Source organism: Ursus maritimus, unplaced genomic scaffold (assembly GCF_017311325.1).
Source record: "Ursus maritimus isolate PB19 unplaced genomic scaffold, ASM1731132v1 scaffold_24, whole genome shotgun sequence".
Classification (NCBI taxonomy): Eukaryota; Metazoa; Chordata; class Mammalia; order Carnivora; family Ursidae; genus Ursus; species Ursus maritimus.
In genome coordinates, this window is record NW_024424897.1 from 15800491 (window position 1) to 15819697 (window position 19207).

Sequence of the window (19207 nt, forward strand, 5' to 3'; positions counted from 1 at the left end):
AAAGATTTTATTTTTATTTATTTGAGAGAGAGAGCACAAGTGGGGGGTAGGGGCAGAGGGAGAGGGAGAAGCAGACTCCCCAGTGAGCAGGGATCCTGATAGTGGGCTATTCCAGGACCCTGGGATCATGACCTGAGCCGAAGGCAGACGCTTCACCAACTGAGCCACCCAAGCGACCTCTCCTATGATTTTCTTAGTAACATTTTTTTTCTAGCTCACTTTAAGAATACCCATATACAATACAAGTAACATACAAAATATGGTTGACCAGCTGTTTGTGTTTTCAGTAAGGTTTCTGGTCAACAGAAGGCTATTAATAGTTAAGTTCTACGCAATCAAAAATTACACTGCATGATTTTTGACTGAACCGGAGGTGTTGGTGCCCCAACCCCCGTGTTGTTCAAGGGTCAGCTATAGATACCTTGGGGCACCTGGGTGGCTCAGTTGCTTAAGCATCTGCCTTCGGCTTAGGTCATGATCTCCCGGTTCTGGGATCCTGCCCTGTATCAGGCTTCCTGCTCAGTGGGGAGTCTGCTTCTCCTTCATTCTCTTACCAACACCCCTCCCCCCCCACCCCATGCAAACTCACTCTCTCTTAAATAAAATCTTAAAAAAAAAACCCAAAACCCTATATATACACCTATCTCACTACTTCTGTCAACTGTGTAGCATTCCTCTAGACCTTTATGAAGGATGCCTTTATCAATTCATGCAACACAGAATTGCCCCATTACCCCGGGCGTGTGTCAGGGTAGATCCTGTTCTGGCATTGGAGATACAAAAGTGAACAAAGCAAAGTCCTTGACCTGATGGAGTTTATATTCCAGTGGGGGAGGGGGGGAAGAGTCAGACAAAGAAGTAAATTATAGCAGGTCAGCTGGTGATAAGACTAAGGAGAAAAACAAAGTAGGACACAGCAGCTAGGCTCTGTGTGGGGTGGGCAGGGAGGAGTTGCTCTTTCCTACAGTTAACTACGGTATGCCTTTCTAATAGGGTAAACTGAGGTAGAGACTAGAGACTGAGAGGGAGCAGGGCATGCTTACTTACTATGGGGGAGAAGAATGTTAAGGCAACACCAAGTGCAAAGGGCCTGAGGTAAGAACATGCCAGGTACCTTTGAGAAGGCAAGGTAGCCAGTGTGGATGGAATCCGGTAGAGAAGGGAGAGGGTGGTAAGAGATGGTACAATGGGAAGAAACAGCCCATGCAAGGGCTTTATGTGCCATTTTCAGCACCTTTGAGCAGGTGTGACTGAATCACTCTGATCTGTTGAGAACAGATTAAAAGGAAACAAAGGCCGGAGAAAAGAATCCAGCTGGGAGGCTAGTACCATAACTTCAGCGGGAGACCATGGTTTAGCTGAAGTAGCAGTAGTGAAGGGATTAGAAGTGGTAGGATTCTGAACATATTCTCAACAGTAAGTAATTTGCTGATGGATTTGTAACGGGGATATAAAATAAAGAGAAGAGACAAGCATGACTCCATGGTTTTTAAACAATTTGAAGGAGAGTTGACCGTTACTGAGATGTGGAAGGCCTTGGAAGAAATGGGTTTGGAGCAGGGGGACAGAATAAAGAATTCAGTTTTGGACATACTAGATTTGATATGCTTATTAGACATAAAGAGGGGCGCCTGAGTGGATCTGTCAGCTAAGCCTCTGCCTTTGGCTCAGGTCAGGATCCCAGGTTCCTGGGATGGAACCCTACGTTGGTCTCTCTGCTCAGTGGGGGGCCTGCCTCTCCCTCTCTCTGCTGCTTCCCCTGCTTGTATGCCTACTATCTCTCTGTCAAATAAATAAAATAAAATAAAATAAAATAAAATAAAATAAAAAAGACAAAGAAAAGACTAGTGGCACCTGACTACATAGGTTTGGAATTCAGGGCAGGGTTCTGGGCTGGAGATACAAACTTGGAAAAGCTCTGCATATGGGTGATAATTAAAGCAAAGAAACTAAATGAGATTACGTAGAGAATAAAGGTAGACAAAAGTCTGAAGCCTGAGCCCTGGGGCACTCCACTGTTTCGTGGTCTGGGAAATGAGGAAGAACCAAAAGAATGGAAGCCAAGAGAAGAGCATGTGCTTGGAGAAGGGAGTCATCAACTGTGGCTTATGAATCACGCGGGACAGATAAGTTCTGAGAACGATCCCTGGGGTTAGCAGTGTGGAGGTCATAGATACCCTCATTCCAAGCTCCTCTGAAACAGTGGTGAAGGGAAAATGCTTCCAATTTCTGTAATTATAAACAATACAATAAACATCTTTGTATAGTTTTACTGGAATGGAGTTTCTGGACTCCAGGATACATATATTTAACACTCAGATACATTACCGACTTGTCCAAGTGACTGTACCAATTCAGAGTCAGTATAAAACTTGCATGTGTGTCTAAACTGTAACCTACACTGAGGATTATCAAACGTATCTGTCCTTGACACTTTGATAGGTCAAAAGTGTTACCTGGTTATGTTCGGCATTTCTCCATGGCTGACGGTAAGCATTTTTCATATTATTAGTCATTTGTCTTTTTCCCCTGTAAAACTGTCTGCTCATAGCCTTTGCCTATCTTTTTGGAAACTGCTTATCTTTATTGACTCACAGCATTTCCCTTTTGCCTTCTTCTTTCTCTGTATTACTAAGCTTATACCCTGGCTGGAACTACAGAGAAGCAAAGAGATTCAGAACTGTACCAAACCATTTAGGCCTTTCTTTTCATACTTTCTTTTCTTTTTTTTTTTTTTTAAGATTTTATTTATTTATGTGACAGAGAGACAACCAGCGAGAGAGGGAACACAGCAGGGGAGAGGGAGAGGAAGAAGCAGGCTCCCAGCCGAGGAGCCCGATGTGGGACTCGATCCCGGAACGCCGGGATCACGCCCTGAGCCGAAGGCAGATGCTTAACCGCTGTGCCACCCAGGTGCCCCTTTTCATACTCTTTCAATGACAGGACGATCATTTTCTTACTCTTCTCTGCCATCTCTCTTCTACATGAGAACAATCCGGCTGTAGCATCTGCAACTCCTCTGACAGCCTGAGTGTACTAGCTGATAGGACTGAGCAGGTGGTTATCCTGCTCAGTCACCCAACCCCAGCCTGCATGCCCATACCTTTTATGGAAGTCTTGCTCACATTAGGGGACTGAGTTTTGCTGATCAAAATCCTGTGTGCTTTTTTTTTTTTTTTTTAAGATTTTATTTATTTGAGACAGTGAGAGAGAGAGAGGGAGGGAGGGTGGGAGGGAGAGAGAGAAGCAGACTCCTTGCTGAGCAGGGAGCCCAATGTGGGGCTCAATCCCAGGACCCCAAGATCATGATCTGAGCCGAAGGCAGACACTTAACCGACTGAGCCACCCAGGCACCCCTCCTGTGTACTTAACCATATGCCTGTCATATAGTGGGCATTCAGTAAGTATTTGTGCAATGAACAAAGGGAACTCCCCTCAAGGGAAATGGAGATAGCTTTTAAGGCAATAAAAGAATATAAGGACAAATAAACCTCTGATTATCCAAGGTTTTGCCTGAGAAAGTTAGATCTGAGATGAAGATTTAATAGTCAGTGAATAGTAAACACACAATGTAATTCATACGTACACACACAGACAGACACGTTCTCTAGAACAATACTATAGAGAACCATGACATTCTCATACCAACTATGGCATACTGCTGTCAGGCCCACCCACAGGATTATATTGGTCAATTCTCCCATTTTATGTTGTGTTTCTTTTGCCACCCACGGATAAAATTATACTGCCTTCACACACAAAAAAATTCCTTTGATGATTAAAAAATTCTGTAAATTTAAAAGTTGTAATGTTTTCTTGAGGAAAAGCAATTAACTGTAAGAAAGTATTCCAAATGGTTCTCTATCTAATTATTTCAAAATTTTCATTTCCTTTCCTTAAGGCACCCACCATTCTCATGGCCTTTAATACACAACTGCATGTGGATTAATGACTCAGAATCCACAAAGCAAATAAAGAGGAAATTTAGGTTGTAAGTGAGGAAAATGGACCAGCAGAAGAGAAAAATATTTGGATCACTGGTGATATCAGCTCTGAAAGAGGCCCCTAAAAATGGAATAGGGAAATGGGGCTTTCTTTTGCTTCACACCATCCATAGTCGGGCACAGAAATAAAAAAAAAATAACTTTTGAGTCAAACTGCATTATAATTTGGCAAATACAGGTAGGGTCAAATTTTCATAGTACTCAAATTCTTGGTTCTTTAAGGAGAGAGAAAGAAGCAAGATGAAAACAGCCAACCAGTAGCCAAATATTCCTGGAAAAAGTAACTGTGAAGAGGTGAGAAAGGCAAGCATACAGGTCACCCAAATACCACAGAGGGAAAATGACTGGCAAACATGCTACAGAATGCCTGCCTACATGCTAAAATTTTACTGACCTGAATACTGCTTCAAATAAGTGATGCCTGGAGTTTGGAAGTTTTGTTTTTGTTTTTTTTTAATTAGACACGTACTTTGGCTGTAATGGAATTCGATCTGTACCTTCTTTACTTCTCTGTCAACCTAAAACCACATTTTCTTTCCCGATACGCTCAGACTTTTTTTTTTAAGTTTATTTGCTTCTTAAAAAAAAAAAAAAAGATTTTATTTATCTGAGAGAGCAAGAGAGCACGTAAGTATGGGGGGGGGGGACACAAGCAGACTCAGCACTGAGCTTCGAAGCCCAACATGGGCCTTGATCCCACGACCCAGAGATCATGACCTGAGCCAAAACCAAGAGTCGGATGCCCAACAACTGAGCCACCCAGGCGCTCCTGCTGTGCTCGGACTTTAGGAAAGCAGTCTCTCTCAGCCCCTTGTACCAAGGGAGCTACAGGGCAACAAGGATCTGCCATCCACTCAGCCACGGTACTCACCGAAACGAAAGTGAAGCAGAGGCCAGCTCCCCTCTGTGCCAGCTGCTCCGTGTCCAGCCGAGGTTTTGCGAGCATCACGGACATCAGGGTGGGCAGAGCAGACTGCTCCTCTGACACGTCCTTTGCAGCGCTGCCATCTAAGCCATAGAGGGGCTGTTCTACTCGCCGCTGGAAAACATTAAACAGAACACACAAATTACATGAGAAAGAAGACCTGAAACTGCCAAAACATATAACAGATTAAAACACAGTTATCGAAAATAAGAGTATTTTGAAAAACACCTTCTCTGAAAACGAATGTGGAAAGCATAACAACAGTATCACTGGACTGTAACCTATTTATAAATCTGAGTTAATATCTCACTCGAACTCTGTAAAATTACATTTTAATTGCTCTTTATTTGCATAACTGCATTTGCAGTTTACTTTGTAGACTTCAACAAATCAACTTCAAAATACCCTCAAACCTACAAAAGAAATGTTATTTCTATCCTGTAGGTAAATGAAGATTAAGACAGTTGTCCCCTAATTTACAGGCAGAGTTTCACTCTCAATTCTATCCTCACCACACTATACTTAGATGCAAAAATCAAAAATAAATACAAGCAAAACAAGCTCCATAGAACACTAAAAGAATAATATAACACAATTATGTATGGTTTATTCAAGAAATGTAAAAATGGTTCATTATTAGCAAATTTACTGATATAATTCATTACGTTAATGGTAGGGGAAGGAGAATCAAGATTCTTCCCTTTAGGTGCCAAAAAGGATTTGCACATTGTTGGGCAACTTTTAAAAAACAAGAACAAATAACATTGGAAGTATCCATCTTTAATACGATAGAGTATTTTTTCAGAAATCAACATAAATTAATGGTGCCGTACCACAGACACTTCCATCAAGGTTAGGAAAACTAGACGGGATAACATGCTAATATCACAAATATCTCAACATTATTATAGACGGTTTAGCCAATGTGATAAGGGGGGGAAAATGAGGCATAAACACTGGAAAATATTAAAGACTGGAAAGTGTCATTTTTGGATGATATAACTATTCACAAAGGAAACTAAGCAAAACAACAAGAGTTCAGTAAGATGGCTGAATTTAAAATAAATATACAAAAATCAATTGCTACCCCATAAACAAATAATTAGTATCAGAATATGTAATGGAAGAAAAAACAGATTCAAACTCTTCAAAAATCTATAAAATAGAAATAAGTTTAGAAATAAACTTAAGAAATATGAGCGTTACATATAAAGAAAAACCACAGCTTCACTGACAGGTGTAAAACATGACCTACACAGTGATACCACGCTCCTGCATTCAAATTTTATAGATGTCAAATCTTTCTAAAAGCCAATGCTTAAGGCTTTTTGTTTACTTTTGTTTTTCTTTTTTTTCTTTTTTTTCTGCAAGAGAGAGTGTTATGGTGGTGTAGCGATCACAGAGGTTAACTCTTGCTTTCTTTTGGGGGGTTGTTTTTGTGGAATTTCACACATTAATTCTGAGGTTCACTTGGAAAAATAATCAAGATTAGCCACATAAGTTTTGATAAAGAAGAGCAGGGAAACTTGACTAGTTATTCAAACATACTACAAAACAACATAACTCTATCAGTATAATACTGGTACATGAACAGACCAATCAATTAGTGGCACAGAATAAAAAACTCAAGAAACAGACCCATATAATACAGATATACAATTTGCAATTAAAGTGTATTTCAGATTAGTGGGAACTTTTTAAAAAGATGGCAGGATATTTGCATAGGTATTAGAAAAAAGGGAAAAGTAGACTGCTTCCTTATACATAAAAATCACAAGAAAATATAAACAAGTACTTTTATGACTTCCTAGTGGTGAAGGACTTTTTAAACATGACATTAAAAATGCAAACCACATAGGAACATCTTAGAATAACACAAAACCAGTAAGACATAAAGGAAAAACACTGATAAATTTGACTCCAAATTTTTTTTACCCAAATGGCAAAAGTCAACACAAAGTTTAAAGACAAAATTACAAACAGGCAAAAATGTTTACCATATAAATGACAATGAGTTAACAATCTTAAAAAATAATGTGTTCCTACTCATCAGGAAGAAAAAACCCAAATACTCCAATAAATCAATGGCAAAGAGCCTATATACGCATGAAAAGAGAAATCCAACAGGCCATTAAACTAATGAAAAGACGTTTAACATCACTAATGAAGAAATGCAAGGTAAAACAAGGTATTCTTCTCACTGACAAAGACTACTACACTAAACTTTAGTATTAAGAGGACAGTATGCAGAAACTGGGACCCACAAACTGCTGATAATCTGCTAGCAATTATGGGATGACATTTTAAAGTATATTCTTTGACTAGGAATTATAGTTTGGAAATTTATCCAAAGGAAAAGAAATGCCTAAGTACACATATATAAAAAAGGACATTCATCACAGCACTATTTATAGGATATAAAAATGTTTACAGGATATTGGTTAAATAAATAAGCAACAGAAATGAGGAAGTCAATTACATGAACATACATGTATACATTTATGCCCACTAAACTCTTTAATAATAGTTCTTCTGGAGAAGACTTTCTATTTTACCACTTCTGAATTGTTGGACTTTCATAGTCAGCATGTATTCCTTCATCAGGAAAAACTACTTAACATTTTCATTTTAGAAAATAAAAGTAAAATAAACCAAAATGATCCCGACAAAGGAATTTAACTTTTTAATCTGTAAGTAGAATCTACCTCCTTGAGACCAACACTCCTACCCCAACCAAATGCAATTATTTAAATTCAGGCTCCAAAGCACTCGTGATACCCAATCACAACAATATCTGCACTACTTGGGAGAGTGTATCTCTGAAGCTGCAATACTAAAATTAATCATTCTGTTATGTACTCAATAAATATTTGCCAAGGGCTGAAAGATTTTAGAGTATTTCTGGAAACACGGCAGGTTAGGATGTTTGAACTAAACTTCCCTTAGAAAATAATCATAAAAATAAGGCAAAATAGGGGGGAAAAGATATTCAAAGCACTGGAGAGTTGATAAAATAGTAGGGATCTGCCAGGGCAAAATCTAAGGGAAATTAGGAACACAAGACACATAAATGAAGCACCAAAGTCACGTTTGCCCTAAGGGTACCTGCTGATCCTGAATTTCCATTTCCAGGGTACATGGTGCCAAGCAGATAATCAAAGGCCAAACAAAGTCCAACTGGGGGCAGGGAGTTCAACTGGAAACCCTTCACACTTCAAGCTTCTAGGGCTTCCAAAGGATTACATTCTCAGGGAAAATGTAAACCAGAAGAAAAATTTCCTCCACCCTCAGGGAACTACAAGGAAGTTGCCTTGGCAATGCAGGAGGCAGGAGCTCCCCTGAGAAATGTTAACACAATCCAGATCAATACTGAATGGGTAGATGAAACAAACAAACAAAAGAAATCAAACAAACAAAATGCAAGCCACAAATTCAGTAGCTGAAAGTAGTACTGGATGGGTGAAATCTCTAGGCACTTGAAAAAGCAAATAAAAATTTTCCCTGGAGGAACACATCTTTGTCTTAGATCTCAAAGAAATTTCACAAACTATTTTTCAGGAACAATGAGCAGCACACAGTCAAAAAAAAAAAGAAAAAAAATACAAAGCATAAAAGAAATAAAGCCTGGAGCAACAGCTAGGAGTAACAAATAGATTCATACAAGAGACAACAAACAGATTCATAAAAGCTTCAAATGCCAGAATTATCAAATACAGATTACAAAACAAGGTCTACTAGACTACAAAAAATAATAAGAGAAGATGAGCTTGAAAATACCAGCAGGGAACATAAAATAACAAAAATTAAGAATTCAGTGGAGTTAACAGCAAGTTAGATACAACAAAACAGAGAATCTGGGAACTGAAAGGCAAGAAACTATCCAGAATGGAGCAGATGGAGACAAAAAGAAAATAGAAAAAAGAAGTTAAAAGGCAAGATGATAAGGTGAGATGGTCTAACATACAATTAATTGGAATTTCACAGGAAGAAGAAAAAGAAACAGGACAGAAATAATATTTGAAGAGACAATGGCTAATAATTATCCAGAACCGGTACAAGACCCAACAAGGAAGCCCAACAAATCACAAGCAAGAGCATTAAAAGAACGCATCATAGTGAAACTACAGAACACCACGGATAAAGATTTTTAAAGCAGCCAGGGGAAAAAAGGCACAGATACTTTCATAGAAATAAGAAGTAAATGAAAATTGTTTTTTTCAATAGTAATAATGGGAGCCAGAAGATGGTAATAATACATTCAACTGTTAAGGGCGGGGGGGGGAAAGCCAAACTAACATACACAGCAAAAACACCTTTCAAGAATAAAAGCAAAATAAAGTTATTTAAGCCAACAAAAACCTAGAAAGTTAACTCCCCAGCAGATACATATAAAAGAATACTAAAGGGGTACTTCAAGCAAAGGGAAAGTGACCCTAGGTGGAAGGTGTAAGATGCAAAAAGGAAAAAAGTACAAAGAAAGATGTAAATGAACACTGGCGGCATAAAATAATAATGTTGTATGAGGCTAAAAAAAAACAAAACGAAACAAAATACAAACATATACCACCACCACCAAGTTAGCAGCAAGTAAATGGAGTTAATGTTCTGATATCATCCTTTCTCTGAGAGGAGGATAAAGACACTCTTAACACCAAACCTAGGCACACTGAAGATACATGTGGCAATCTCTAAGAGAACATGGAACAGGACCTAGCTACGAGCAGAGGATGAGAATATGAAAGGATTCCCACCACCCCCCCAAAAAACCCAACCCAAATAAAGGCAAGAAATGAAAGAAAAAGGGACAGAGAATATGCAGGATAAGTGGAAAACACATTAAAAGATGGTGTATTTAAACCCAATATAATGATAATTAAATTAAATGCAAATAAAATAAATGCTAAAGCTAAAAAAATACTTCAGACTAAATAAAGAAAAAATTCAACAATATATTCTTCAGGTATATTAAAAACATAATAATGACAAGTTGATAGTATAAAAATGGAAATACCTATGCCATACAATGGTTCGGATATACTGAATATCAGATTTAATGCATTTAGAGCAAAAAGTATTGCAAGAGATGAAGAGAGTCACTTAATAATGTACAAAGCAAAAACATAAATACAAGAAGAAACAAACAACTCCCACAACCATGAGAGATACGAATACAGCTCTCTTAGTAACTGCTAGAACAAACAGCCCAAAACCAGAATACAGAAAATTTAAACACTGTGACTAAATGCCACGATTAACAAAATTGACTTAATGACAAAATGAAACTATTTTGTTCAGGGATGCATACATGGTCAAACTGTAAGAAATAGCAAATTATAATCACAAAAATTAGAACAGTGGTTGTTTCCAGGGTAGAGGGAGAGAGTTGTAATCAGAGAAGAGCACACAGGTTTCCAGGGTACTGGAAATATTTTACTTCTTGACCTAAGTAATGATTACATGCAGTTAACTTTATAATGATTTCCTGGAAACATTTTTTTGTGAAGGGCAGACAAATATTTCAGGCTTTTTAGGCCACATATCATGTCTGCGATATATTCTTCTTTGTCTCTACAACTCTAAAAATCTAAAAGTCGCTCTTAGCTTTCCAGCTGTGGGCTGCAGTTTACCAAACTCCTGCATTCAAAGGCTCGTGTTTTAGGTCCTTTTTTGTTTTCAACAAAAAATACAAAAGAACCACTTAGGGGAAAAAAGCTAAAGTAATTCTTTATCCATTGATTCTTCCTTTCAACAGTTCTGAACACCTACTGTTTGTGCCAAGCACTGTTTTGGGTATTAGAGATTGAAAACTGAGTAAGATATTATCTCTTCATGTCAAGACGAGGAAAAAGAAAAAAATATATATCTTTATGTAGTAAGTACTAAGAGATGGAAACAGCAATAAACAATAAAGCAAAGTCCCTGCTCTCATGGGATTAACATTCTAGTGGAAGAAGATGGGCAACATATTAACCATATAGTTAAAAATTATTAAATAAAAATATTAAAATTATACCACACACCAATGACCGTGAATGATCTACAACAACATACAACAATATGGATGCATCTCATAGAAGAAATGTTGAATGAAAGAAGCCAGACATAAGATTATATATTGTATGACTCCTTTCATACAAAGTACAAAAACAGAAAAAAACCCATCTATGCTGTTAGAAGTCAGGATAGTGCCTATCCCCAATGGCAGGGAGGAGGTAACAACTGGCAGAGAGCATAGGGGGTTTGCGGAAAGGGAGCTGGTAAAATTTCTTTCTTGTGTTGGAATATTTTAAACACTTTAATTGGCTTAAAAGTTAAGAAAAATAGGGGCACCTGGCCGGCTCAGTCAGTGGAGCACACGACTCTTGATTTCTGGGGTTGTAAGTTTGAGCCCCACTTTGGGTATAGAGGTTACTTAACAAAAATTTCTTTAACTGAATGACTGAATGAATAAATAAATAAATGTTAAGAAAAATAAAGACATAAGCCTCCTCGACAGTTACCTAAAAAACCTCAACCTAACCAGTTCTACACATCAAATATTTCTAACATGTTTAAATACAAGGATGACCAAATAACAGCCACATTTTCGAGTCGAATGCATTCTCCTAAGTGCTTTAATAACCGTAGTCACCCTAATGAATGCATGACTTTATGAGACAGAAGAGGGGAAGAGGCGCTTTCTCCGTACTTTAATGCAGAAGACTCAATCACTTCGGAAAAAAGCACTGCTACCCAACTCTGCTGAGGCAGCAGAGTCAAACAACGCTCCTAAAAAGAGACCTAGCACAAACACTGATCTCAGGGGGACCCCTTTTCTCCAAGATCCCAAAGCAATACCTGAGGCATCAGCGGCCAGGACACACTCTTGAGTATAAAGATCTTGTATGGTATCAAGAAATTATCTCAAGACACACAAATAAATTCACACGAAAATCCCGTATTTGCTAGCTAGCTCAGAGAGCGGCAATCTTGGCACCGGTGACATCTGGAGCAGGTAACCGTATTGTGGGGCCTGTTGTGTGTAAGATGTTTACCAGCGTTTCTGGCCTCTGCCTACTAGATGCCCACAGCTCCCTCTTCCGACCCTCTAGTTGTGATCAAAAATTACTCCAACACTGCCCCACGTCCCCTGAGGCAAAACTATCCCCAGTTGAGAACCACTAACTTCGCTAAAATGTTTTTTAGGACCTTCAATTCTCACTTAATGGAAGGAAATGGGGGGCGGGGGCACCTGGCTGGCTCAGTTAGTAGAGCCTGCGACTCTTGATCTCAGGGTTGTGACTTCAAGCCCCACATTGGGTGTAGAGATTATGTAAAAATTAAAAATCTTAAAAAAAAAAGGAAACAAATCTATATCTCAAATTTGTGTAACATTAGCTTCTCTACCACATCACTGAGAAAGCCTTGAAAATAAATCAAATGCCAGGAGCTGACCAATTTTTTTAAAAAACAGGATTCAATTAATAGGAACATGAAAGGTTGGCAAGGATAAAAACCTAGTATCTGAACTGGCTTAGAGATAACTTACACTGCGGAACAGGGTGAGCTCTTGTAAAACGTAAATTTATGGATACAGACTTGAATCTAAGTTCACAGGTAATAATATGAATGTTTCTCCTTAATGCCTCATTCCCCTTGGGTCATTAACGGAAGAGAAACTGCTTGAGTGTTCCTGGGCTGCTGGTCTCCTAGAACAGGCGTCAAGTTTCTCCGGGTGAATGCTTACCGGTAAGGGGTTGGATAAGGAATGTTGCGGTGAGGATCGTGCAACTGGTGGAACACTTCTGCCAGGGCTGGTTCCTGGCCCGCTTCCCCCAGCAAACTGGCCAACAGGGAAAAATGGATATGAATAATTCAAAACAGTACTATGCTTCAGATAAGGAGAGTAAAAGATTAACACACAAACAGGTCTTAATTATCTGGCCCCTTTAATAAGTCAATACATCTTAGGCTAAAGAGAAAATGCCACCATGTAAGTCAAATTCTGCTATCTTTTCAATGAGATTTTAAGAAGGAGCTCCAGCAGAAATGTACCAAGATATAAAGAAAACATGGCTAGAAAGCTGAAGGTACACATGGTTTTGAAAGGACATCAGAGAAGAATGTTTTCCCTTCTTGTCTCAAAATACCCGAAAGCAGGAATACAGTGGTACAGTGGATGTTAGCGTCTTCTTTAGGGACCACTAACGATGGGTCAGTGAGCTCGCTACATGTCCCACTGAACTAAAGGGAAGAGGACAGAAGAAGAGTCCAAGTCACTCCATTTCAATCTTTGTAAGACCCGAAACCTAGTCTGGCCAAGAGAAAAATCACCTCATTTGTGAATTTTTATATCATCACAGACAAGACACATCGTAAACAAATTTAAATTTCGGAAGTCAGCAGCAGTTCCCTCTAAATAGAGAGATGGGGCAGCATCAGATAGATGAAGATGGGGCAGAAGGGGGGGAGAGCGCGGTAAAGGCAAAATACTGATTTCTAAAGCCTTAAATGAACGCAAGGATTTAGTTTTTTAAAAACCACTATAGATTTTTTTTTCCAAAATTTTAACTTACCTCAAAGTAATCACTAATTTTATGTCCCCTAGGAGTGCCTTTCCCTGAAAATGAAACCAAAGTAAGTATAGTTTTTCCAATAACATATGTAAACCATTATTCACTAAAATGTACTATGTATTCAATAACTACATACATTATCATCAAGTGTTGGCCTAACTTTTAACAAGTAAGCCAATTTATCTGTATCGTAAGAACAGAGACAGTTTCCTCATCTAATAAAAGACTTAATAAGCAGTGAAAAGAAGATTTTTTCTGAGATTGCTTTCCTTTAAGATTTGCTAATCTTTCTTTTGTAATATACTAACAAAACCTATGCCACAACTGTGAATCAAAATAAAACTAATTTATAGTCCATGCCCTCAGTTAAGAGAACAAAGAATTTAAAACAAACATATCAGGACCGGAGGGTTTATTCTATATCACAAAAAAATCTGTAACCATGTCACTTTGGGAGAATTTTCCTCTCAAAAGTAAAAAATAATTTGTAGATAACAAACAAGAAAAATGCAAAAAAGACTATGACTTCCATTCCTCAGAGAGGGTAGGTGGACGAAGCAAACCATTTAGTCCCTCCTTAATTAATATGGATATCTGGCATCATAACCATCATATTTACAGATTTATCCCACTGGGTGCCAATGTTCAACTAAATAATTGCCAAAGAAGAAGAGGATGTAGAAAGGACAGCCATGTAAATAAAACCATTTCTGGTTACCTATTATTAACAAATCACTGAGCTAATGCAAGATATGGTTAAAAAGCCAATGTAACCTCTTTTCTGCTTAGTCTGAACAAAAACCTGTGGTGAGAAGATCGTTAACTTACAACAGGGAAAATGAGAGTCCCCAGAGAACTGACACTTGTGTCAGGTGTATATCAAGTGGCAAGTCTATAATAAACAGCCTAGTATTCCCTAAAGGCACACAAATCTCCCTTGTTAGGAATCCCTGTATCTGAACCGATTATTTACTGTGAGTCGGAAAATTCTAAGTACATAAGAATTTAGTATTTTTATTGGTGTGAAATTATTACTACCTTGGCTAGTTTCATATGGTTCAGCTTTTCTTTTCCGGTTTCGCTGGTCATTCTGTTTTTTCTCAGGAGTCTGTTAAATACCATATACATCACAATTAGCATTTTGTTACATTGTTCACATTATGAAAATTAGAGAGTATGTACAAAATACTGAACTTATAAGGAGATATAAGACACAGACAAGTCCTAAATCAGTGTGTCCTGGAGTTATGCAGTGCCATCTTTCAACCCAGACTGAAAGTCTGGGAATATGTGAAGTCTCACAGTGGTGGTGGCCTCTTACCTCTACTTCTTTATCACTCAAGGACCCCACGCTGCACAAGCTCTGGTTGGAAGACTCACTATTGAGTGGACCCTGGAAAGGAAAAAAAAAAAAAAAGGAATCAAAAGAAACTAATTTAAGATGACAGCAAAACTGAGGAAGAAGTCTGCTGATTTTGATGTGTAAGTCAGGTCAAAGAAATCAAGAATTAACTGTACACCTGCAAACCAACTTAAAAAGAACTCAATCAACTATAAGATGGCGCCCTCATGTTAAAATTCTCTAGGCTCAGTGGGCAGAGCATGCAACTCTTGATCTTAGGGGTGTGGGTTCAAGCCCCATGGTGGGTGTAGAGACTACTTGAGAATAAAATCTTAAAGGGGCGCCTGGGTGGCTCAGTCGGTTAAATGTCTGCCTTCAGCTCTGGTCATGATCTCAGGATCCTGGGATGGAGCCCCGAGTTGGGCTCCCTGCTCAGCAGGGAGTCTGCTTCTCCCTCTCCCTCGGCTGCTCCTCCTGCTCATATGCTCTCTCTCTCAAATAAATAGATAAAATCTTAAAAAAAAAAAAGTAAAAAAAGAGTAAAATCTTAAAAAAGAAAATTCTCTTGTTACTACTATTTTCCTTTCCTTCACCAACTCTGTAGTCATGTGCAAATTTTTCCTTCTAGAGTACTTCCATATGTAGTGAATTCATTTTTTAAGGAAAATAAGCAGGGGAAATCAATTCTCTTGGCCTCCTGTATCATAGAGGCATCATCTGAAAGTTGATATGTTAAGGGTTTCTTATGAAGAGTGGTCAGGAACCATAATGAAGGAAACACTTTTCTGAGTCATGCTTTAAGGAGACATGACCACTAGCTCAAAAAAACCAAGTTACAAGAGATTGACTCCTAGCCTCACAGTACAAGGAGCTCCTCAGTGAAATTGGTGAGAATTATTTTAAAAACCATTCAAAGCCTCCGGAAATGGTCCCTGAGGGGAAACAGTAAATGAAGAAAACAACTACTCAATAAAATCTACAAAAATTCGTACTGAAAAGTCAAAATCTGTGGTATTTGAACCAAGACCACTCTCATTCCTCCTCTCTCCAATCTCAGCAAGGTTCCAATACACATGGCTCCCTCTTCCCCAGCTCTCAGTCCAAGAGCTTTCTTCCTGCAAGGAGCAGAACTGTCCCCAGCCCCGTGCTGCTGATACTAAGTACCACGCAAGTACATCAAAAGCAGGGGCTCCCCTGTGTATACCCCCCCACTTGTGGAACAGAGGCTATACCTCAGGTGTGGCATACTGAGAACAGTGGGGCCCCATAGAGCTCTTCCGCCCAGCTCATCAGATGGTGGTAGTTCCACACCAGGAGAAGCAAGCTGCTGCATGCACCTCACTCCCACCCTACTCCCGTCTCCTACCCCCTCCAGCACTCAGCTCCCAGATCTAGAATGTCACTCACAAAAGATTGCCACTGTCCCCAGCCCCAGCTCCAGAACCCTGACTCAGATATTTTGCCTCAGGAAAAAGGCAAGAATACATGCCACCAAAGCTCTTCCCAAAAGACTTGACTTCATTCCCAAAAGAGCATGGATAAGTTTAACTCCAAGGGCATTCTCGAGAAAGTGGAAGTTACAGTAAAAGGCAACTGGAAGATCTGTGGAGGTAATGAGCGTACAGCTTAGACTGCAAGCCAGCTAGTTTGCAGAAGAGAGCCCAAGAGTTAAGACATTTGGGAGAAGTCCTCCTGGCGTCAGAACAAACAGCAAACACTGACCTCAGCAACTCTTCCTTCCAAGGAATCCCAATCTGATCTGATTAGTTTGTGGAGGAATCTAAGCCTCAGGGTATTGTTGAAAACAACAGAGCAATCTGGGCAATTAGTGGAATTTAACAGCTGGGTTGGTCAGGGAAAGAAAGCCCTGTTAGTACCAACCATCCCAGGGTGACTACAGTCTTAAAGCTGTGCCTCCCTAAAGCCACCACCAGAGGCTTGATGCTGGAGGAATGGAAAGAAACAACAGACTTTACTAAAATAATCCAGTCAATCACTAAACAAATAAACAAGCAAGTAGCAGTACAAGTCCCAAGATTGTGATGAAAAATCAGTACCCAGGTTAGTACAACATATCATCTAAAATGACCAGTTTCCAACAAAAAATCATGAGGTGTGCAAAGAAATAGAAATGTATGACCCACAAACCAGGAAAAAGAAAAAAGCAGGCAAAAGAAACTGCCTGTGAGTGTGACCAGATGTTGAATTTAACAGAAAAATATTTCAAAATAACCACTATAAATATGTTCACAGAGGCAAAGGAAGCCATAATTAAAGTAGTAAAGAAAGGTGTGAATGACAATGTTGCATCGAATAAAGTACATCAACAGAAACACAGAAATTACAAATATTTTTAAAAAGGAATTCTGGAGTTGAAAACCAGAATAACTGAAATAAAAAATGGGGGCGCCTGGGTGGCACAGTTGGTTGGGTGTTCGAGTCTTGGTTCTGGCTCAGGTTGTGATCTCAGGGTCCTGAGATCGAACCCCATATTGGGCTTTGCTCTCGGTGTGGAGTCTACTTGGGATTCTCTCTCCCTTCTCCTTTGCCCCTCCCACTCATGGGCCCGGGCGGGCATTCTCTCTCTCTCTCTCAAATAAATATATTTTTTAAAAAATGCACTAGAGAGGCTCAAGAGTAGAAATGAAGTGTCAGGAGAAATAGTTAGCAAATTTGAAGATAGATCAATAGAAGTTATGCAAGCTGAAAACCAGAGAGAAAACAGAAGGAAAAAAAACAGCTTTAGAGAAGCGTGGGAAACCGTTAAGTACATCACCATGCACATAATTGGAGTACAAGAGAGAGAGGAGAGCAGGAAAGGGGCAGAAAAAAAATACTCAAAGAAATAATGGCTGAAAACTTCTCAAATTTATTGAAAAGCAATAACGTACTCATCCAGGAAGCTTAATGAATTCCAAGCAGGATAAACACAAAACCACCCACAAACAGACACATAATAGGAAAAACGCTCAAAGGCAAAGACAGGAGAAAATCTTGGGCATCCCAATAAGATTAACAGCTGACTTCTGAGGAAAAACAATTTAAAAATGGGCAAAAGATCTGAACAGACATTTCTCCAAATGGACTACATACAAATGGTCAATAAGCACATGAAAAGAAGTTCAACATCATTAGCTAATGGGGAAACACAAATCAGAATCAAAATGAGACACTACTTCACACCTACGAGGATGGCTATATTAACAAAGACAGTAACAAAGTGCTGGCAGTGAGCACTAAGAAATGTATAGAATTGCTGAATCATTGTATTATATACCTGAAACTAATATAATACTGTGTGTTAATCATACTTGATTTAAAAAAAAAAGTGCCTGCAAGAAATGTGGAGAAATCAGACCCCTCATATATTGCTGGTGGGAACACAAAATGGTACAGCTGCTTTCAAATACAAGCAGTTCCTCAAACAATTAAACATAATTACTATATGACCCAGAATGCTACTCCTTGGTATATAATTAAGAGAAATGAATATACACAAAAACCTGGACATTAATGTATAGCAGCATTATTCACAAAAGCCAAAAGGTAGAAACAACCCAAATACCCAAATGATAAATGGATAAACAAAATATGGTACATCCCTACAATGGAATATTATTTAGCCATAAAAAAGAATCAAGTACTGGGGCGCCTGGGTGGCACAGCGGTTAAGCGTCTGCCTTCAGCTCAGGGCGTGATCCCTGCGTTATGGGATCGAGCCCCACATCAGGCTCCTCTGCTGTGAGCCTGCTTCTTCCTCTCCCATTACCCCTGCTTGTGTTCCCTCTCTCGCTGGCTGTCTCTCTCTCTGTCAAATAAATAAATAAAATCTTTAAAAAAAAAAAAAAGAATCAAGTACTGATACACGCTACAGTACAGATGAACCTTGAAAACATTTGCTAAGTAAAAAAAAGTCACAACAGACCACATATCAAATGATTCCATTCATATGAAAACCTAGACTAGGGAAAGCTAAGACAGAAAGTAAATTAAGTGGTTCCTTAGGGTCGAGGTGGGGGGGAAATGGGGGATGGGGGTGACAGCTAAAGAATATGGGGTTTTGAGGTGATAAAAATGTTCTAAAACTGTGTTGATGGTTGTATGTATCCATGAATATACTAAAAAAACAATGAACTGCAGATTTTAAAAGGGGTAAATTGTACAGTAAACGAATTATATCTCAATAAAGCTGTTAAAAAACAAGTTATTAGGCTTACTTCAGAAACAATTTGCATTCCTACTAGGGTGTATTAAGTATTCCTTTCACCTTATTCTTAAAGCACTACTTTTCAAGTATAATTAACACACGGTAACAGAGAGCTTCATAGTGAGACACTTGTGAAGCTGCAAAGAAAAATAATAAAGTGAGGGACACCTGGGT

The 19207-nt window shown here is 38.9% G+C and overlaps 1 protein-coding gene across 3 annotated transcripts in view; it reads right to left on the reverse strand.

Annotated features, from left to right (window-relative positions):
• TLK2 (tousled like kinase 2) overlaps positions 1-19207 on the reverse strand; it is a 105798-nt gene that overhangs the window by 50663 nt on the left and 35928 nt on the right. Inside the window, exons 2-6 of one of the 3 annotated variants that reach the window (XM_008693583.2) lie at positions 14806-14877; positions 14523-14592; positions 13485-13528; positions 12656-12751; positions 4876-5043 (exon numbers count right to left, since the gene is read on the reverse strand). In XM_008693583.2, the coding sequence (XP_008691805.2) occupies positions 4876-5043; positions 12656-12751; positions 13485-13528; positions 14523-14592; positions 14806-14877 (450 nt within the window). The remainder of the gene's footprint in view (positions 1-4875; positions 5044-12655; positions 12752-13484; positions 13529-14522; positions 14593-14805; positions 14878-19207) is intronic. The other 2 variants (XM_040640431.1, XM_008693585.2) reach the window with 2 other exon arrangements.